Consider the following 4,878-nt stretch of genomic DNA (forward strand, 5'->3'; position numbering starts at 1 on the left):
ATTAGGCAGCATAAGAGACGAGCTTGGCTAGATATCTGGGGGAGGAGGCTCTAGGGGTGCCCCCTCCCCTCACAATCTACTAGGGAGGGTGGCTGCGGCAGTAGGGAAGCCAGAGGTCCAAGATGGCTTCAGACAGCGTTCTGGAGCCGTTCTGCCCCTCCACTGCACCCTCCTTCTACCCTCAGGGCCTCAGGGTCGGGGCCTCTGGGGGTCACGGGAAGCCAGCGCCAGCGAAGCAGCCGTCTGGAGGGGAGAGGCTGGTCCCTTAACTGAGACTCCCGCTGCCTCCTTTCCCCGCACCTGCCGCTCCTTTGACCTCTCATCAGCCCGTTTCCCCTTACCCTGAGGCCACGCCAGCAGCACCTCTCCTAAAACAAAGCAGGGGAAACCTGAAGTGTTTTTTGCTCTGTGGGTGGCTTAATTCGGGGTGGGGCGTGACTCAAGCAAATAACTAGGGTTCTCACGGGCATTTCTAAACCTAAGGCTTGGTGGGAAAGCTATTTAAAGGCCCATTTCACAGATGAGGCAACAGGGAGCTCACCTTCCTGCCAGAGACTGTAATTGGAGTATTAAGGGCACTGATAAACCTGACACACTCAAGTCCACCCCAGGCTAAGGGACTCCACCAGAGCTGATTCTGTTGAGGGGAGGGAGGAGCAAGATCTACCATCCTTCAAGGTTCCAAAGGAGGTAAGGGTCCCCAACTCTGCTTGGAACACAGTACCAGACAGTATCTTCTCAAATCCTCAAACTCAGAAAGCCCTCTTTCCCACCACCCCCTGCGTTGTAGCGGAGTTTCGAGGTAACCTCCAAATAGGAGGGTCAACGGGGAGTCGGAGTGGAATGCCACCAGCACTTCAAGTGTTGGGGCAAAGGAGGCTTAGCCCCCCTCCTGCTCACGTGGTAACAGGTCTGACCGGTTCCTGGGCCCCTAGCCAGCCGCCGCCAGAGCCTGACCCTTTAACTCTGCCCCTCCCCCAGCAAGGAAGAAAACCAGACAGCACTTTTTACTCAAATGGCCTTTATTTTCCTATCTGATATGTCTAACAAAAACTCCAGGTAGACGGAGTTAAAAGAATTCACCACGAGAAAAGTAAACAGATCCTCAGAAACTCTGTGGCAAGAATTCACCCCCTCCCAAAACTGGCCCAGTCTTCACCACTAACTGGTCCCAGCTTATTATCCTTACAGTGCTTTGAATACCGCCATCCTCTACCACCCTCCATATTTTCCTGATTCAGAACGGGACGTCCGGGTTGACTGCATCCCTTTGTCTGAGGGAAGGTTACACTTGAGACTGGGAACACACTGGCCACCTCTAACGCACCAGACGAGAAAAAATTGAAATCAAACCCCACTGCCCCCACCCGAAGGCTCAGGAGCGCAAGGCAACTAACCAGCAGCATACCCGGGCGAAGTGACTGGGGCCACTCTCCTCCCACACCCAGGGTAGGCTCACACCCCAGAACCTCCTCCCAGGCCCCACACCCACTCAAGGCAGCAGGAAGTTCCCCACGTCTGCCCCATGACGCAACGATAACCGCTTGCACAAGCATGTCAGTGGAAGGGGAAGGGAGTGCCTGGAATTCTCCGAGGTTGGAAACGCAATCACCAACTATTGACAACCCCTGAAGGAGCAACACAGCCCCTAGTAAAAAATCAAGTCCGACCCTGAGATTAAAGAACCAAGGCTCTCCTTTCCCAGTCGAGAAGGAGAGGGAAAGGTTCACGCCCCAGTCCGTTAAGACAGCACCTGTGGGCGCGGCAGGTCTCAGTGGAAGGCAGCAGCAGCGCCCGTAGCTCAGGCTCCTCGTTGCCGTTGCTGTACACATAAGGCTCCCTGGGGGACAAAGTTCCTCTCCGGGGCTCTCAACAGCCCCGCAGCGGCGACGGCTTCTCTCCACGGTTTCCGCGGGCGCTCCCCCGAGGGAGCCTGGGCTCGCCTCGGGTCTGCGCACTTGGGCCAAAGGTTCTACCCGCGCTCTGGGCTCTGGTTGCGCTGCTCGGGATCTTCAGAAGGCCACCACGGCCCTCACGAGTACGTTCAGCATATTGTCCGCCGGGCGGCAGGCTGTCTTTGCCTCGCAGGCGGGCGGCGCCGTCGGTGGGGCTCCTGGGTTGCAGTTCAGGAGGTCGGAGAAGCGCCTCTGTAGGACCCGAGCCAGGTTAGGAAAGGCGCCCTCGGCTTGGGCTGAAGAGGGCTGCAAGCTATCAGGGACCTCCGATGACGCCCCCTCCTTCTCCTCCTTTTCTTCCAGACGGGCTTTCTTGTTTGGGACCAGTCCGACGTCCCCTCCGTCATTAAGGCTGCTGCTCCGCCGCTTGCGGTTTCCTTTGGCGGGGCGCGGGGCACCACAGGCAGAAGCCTCCTCAGCTCTTGGCGCCTCCTCCGTGTCCATGGGCTCCGGGGAAGGCTGCTCACCGTCCAGGGGAGCTGCCTCGGCTCCGGCTCCGGCTCCCTCTTCCCGCGGCGGGTTCAGGCGAGGGTCAGAGGAGTGGGCTGACTGAAAGGATGCCTCCGGCTCGTGGGCCTCCACCTTGGCTGAGAGGTAGAGCTCCCGAGCGCTGCGCATGACCAGCGACAGCTGCAGACTCCGGTGCAGCCGCAGGCCACCGCGCTGCATGCGCGAATGGTACATCTTCCAAACAGACAGGGTCATGATTCGTTGTGCCTCCTTCTGCACCTCCATGACAACTCGACGGTTGAGAGTAATAGGGACCGCTGGAATGAACAGGACAGGGAGCAGGTTCAACCCGGACAACCGGCTAGCTCAAGCCTCTATCCACGCGCCAGACGACGAAGTAATACCGCTAAGACGCTCTGCCCCAGCGCCAGCCACCTGGGCCCTGTTATACCCCGAATTACGTCACGGAGACGCCTAGCCCAATCAGAAGACGGCATCCGGGCTTTCCACCCCACCGAGGCTAGAGACTCCTTAAAGCGACAGGGTACAATTTACCCAGGGAGGAAAAGAGACAGAAATCTGGGCAAGGATGTCTCCCTTTCCACGCCGAGTTCTCCGAGTGGTCTCCTTTCTCTGAGTCCAGCCGTACCACCAGAGCAGGCGTAGCGTAGGGTGCCGAAGGTGGGACTCAGGGCCCACCCACATGCGTCTGGCGGCCCCAGCGGGCCCTAGGGACAAGTTTCTCTTCGCATTGGCAAGACTCAGGTTCGAGCTGAGCACTCACTGTTCCTAGCATCTTCCAAGCCCCTAATGAACATTTTCCGCACCAATAACCATGCAGATTATTTACTATGTGCCAGGCCCTGTTAAATGCTTTCCTTTTACTAATACTTACCTAATTGAACATATCTGATTTTTTCAGGTGACGAAACCAAGGCAGAGTCACTAGTCCAATATTTGTAAACGAATAAAATGGACTTTCTGGAGTGAAAGGGGCCCATTAAGGGCTCCAGCTCTTACCTGTGTCTAGCGTACGTCCCTAGGTTATAGGCAGTAAGCTGGCTCGGGAGCGAAATTACCCACCCCGCGAGCAGCCCAGGCTGCAGCTCCCACGCTCTGAACCGAGCAACCCTCCCCCCGCCCTCGGTTTCTCCAGACACGAGCTGAACGGGTGGGCTTGGCACTTCTAAGCCAGCAGACACAGCCGCATGACAGTCCCGGGAAACACGTGGCTGTCGCCCCCCAAACTACCGGTCGGTGCTCCGCCTCCGAGCCCCAGGAGGCGGGGTTCGAATTCGAGCTGCAAACTCGAGCAATATAGAGAAAGAGCAGATAGAAAGCATAGGCCTCACCCTCCGCTAGCTGTGATCATTCCAAAAAAATCTAAGTCCAATTCCTCAAAAAAGGATACAAAATGTTCGAAAACCATTCATTCGTGGTGAGGGTCCTTTAAGGGGTTAAGTCCCCACCCCTCCCCCCGCCAGACTGGCGATTAAAGCCTTCCCGCCTCCGGCGCGGGCTGACTTCTACAGCTAAATTTGGAAAGAATGAGGTAGGGCAGGCTCAGAAGACACTTCCGGCTGCCCATATAAGTACAGGGGCCGGGACTGCAGTAGTGAGCGGCCGCGGGCTTCCAGGGAAACGAGCTCTGGGCTCTGAACACGCCCTCTCCTCTCCCCCTTCCCCCTCTGCTCCTGACTCTCTGGCTCTGGCTGGAGCCCCAGGCCTCCTGACCCACTTCCAAATTAGCGGGTGGGGAGGGAGAGGAAGGTTTCACTTCCTTCCCTCCCGAGGCCAGTTAGGCGAAAGGCCGGGAAATCACACCGCCACGGCTAGGGGCTATCTCAGGACTCCCACTGACGCCATCTCCTCCAGGCCCTATGTAACCACCCTTGCCAGCACAGAGGCGACCCGCTGAGGATCTCTTCATCTCATCTCTCCCTCCTCCGACGGAGGCCCAGTTATTCCCCTACCGGCCCCCTCCCAGGTTATTTCTGCCCTCCTCCCCTACCCCCAAGTGAACTTCTTGTTTTGGAGCACCCTTCATGTCCAGTCTCAGCCCACCTCCTCACATGAGGACTCAACAATTACTCCCTCCTAGAAGACCCCCACATAACCTGTTCGCGTTCAGCTATGCTGCCACATTGCAGCGACCGGCCGAGGAGGCCCCCCCCCCCCCCCCCCCCCAGCCACCACTGAGAAACCACAATGACATCTGCAGCTCAGGCGTTATCTATCTGAGACCCCACACAGAGACTGTGACACGCATAGGGGCGACCCCTCGAGGACTCATTTGAGACATCCCACCCACTGCTCTCCAAGGGAGATCTGCCCCGCTCAGAAGACCACCCTCAAAGAAGTTCTTTTTTTTTTTTGAGACGGAGACTCAAGCTATCACCCCTGGGTAGAGCGCTATGGCATCACAGCTCACAGCAACCGCCAACTCCTGGGCTCAAGCGAGTCTCCTGCCTCA

The 4,878-nt window shown here is 57.6% G+C and overlaps 1 protein-coding gene across 1 annotated transcript; it reads right to left on the reverse strand.

The window, feature by feature from the left end:
• Positions 1–1,004: 1,004 nt before the first annotated feature.
• Positions 1,005–2,841, reverse strand: IER2 (immediate early response 2). The gene has a single exon (XM_012810167.2). The coding sequence runs from the start codon at positions 2,688–2,690 to the stop codon at positions 2,013–2,015; it is 678 nt and encodes a 225-aa protein (XP_012665621.1). The 5' UTR covers positions 2,691–2,841; the 3' UTR covers positions 1,005–2,012.
• Positions 2,842–4,878: the final 2,037 nt, after the last annotated feature.

Source organism: Otolemur garnettii, unplaced genomic scaffold (assembly GCF_000181295.1).
Source record: "Otolemur garnettii isolate 467f Iridium unplaced genomic scaffold, OtoGar3 scaffold00127, whole genome shotgun sequence".
In the NCBI taxonomy this organism is placed as follows: Eukaryota; Metazoa; Chordata; class Mammalia; order Primates; family Galagidae; genus Otolemur; species Otolemur garnettii.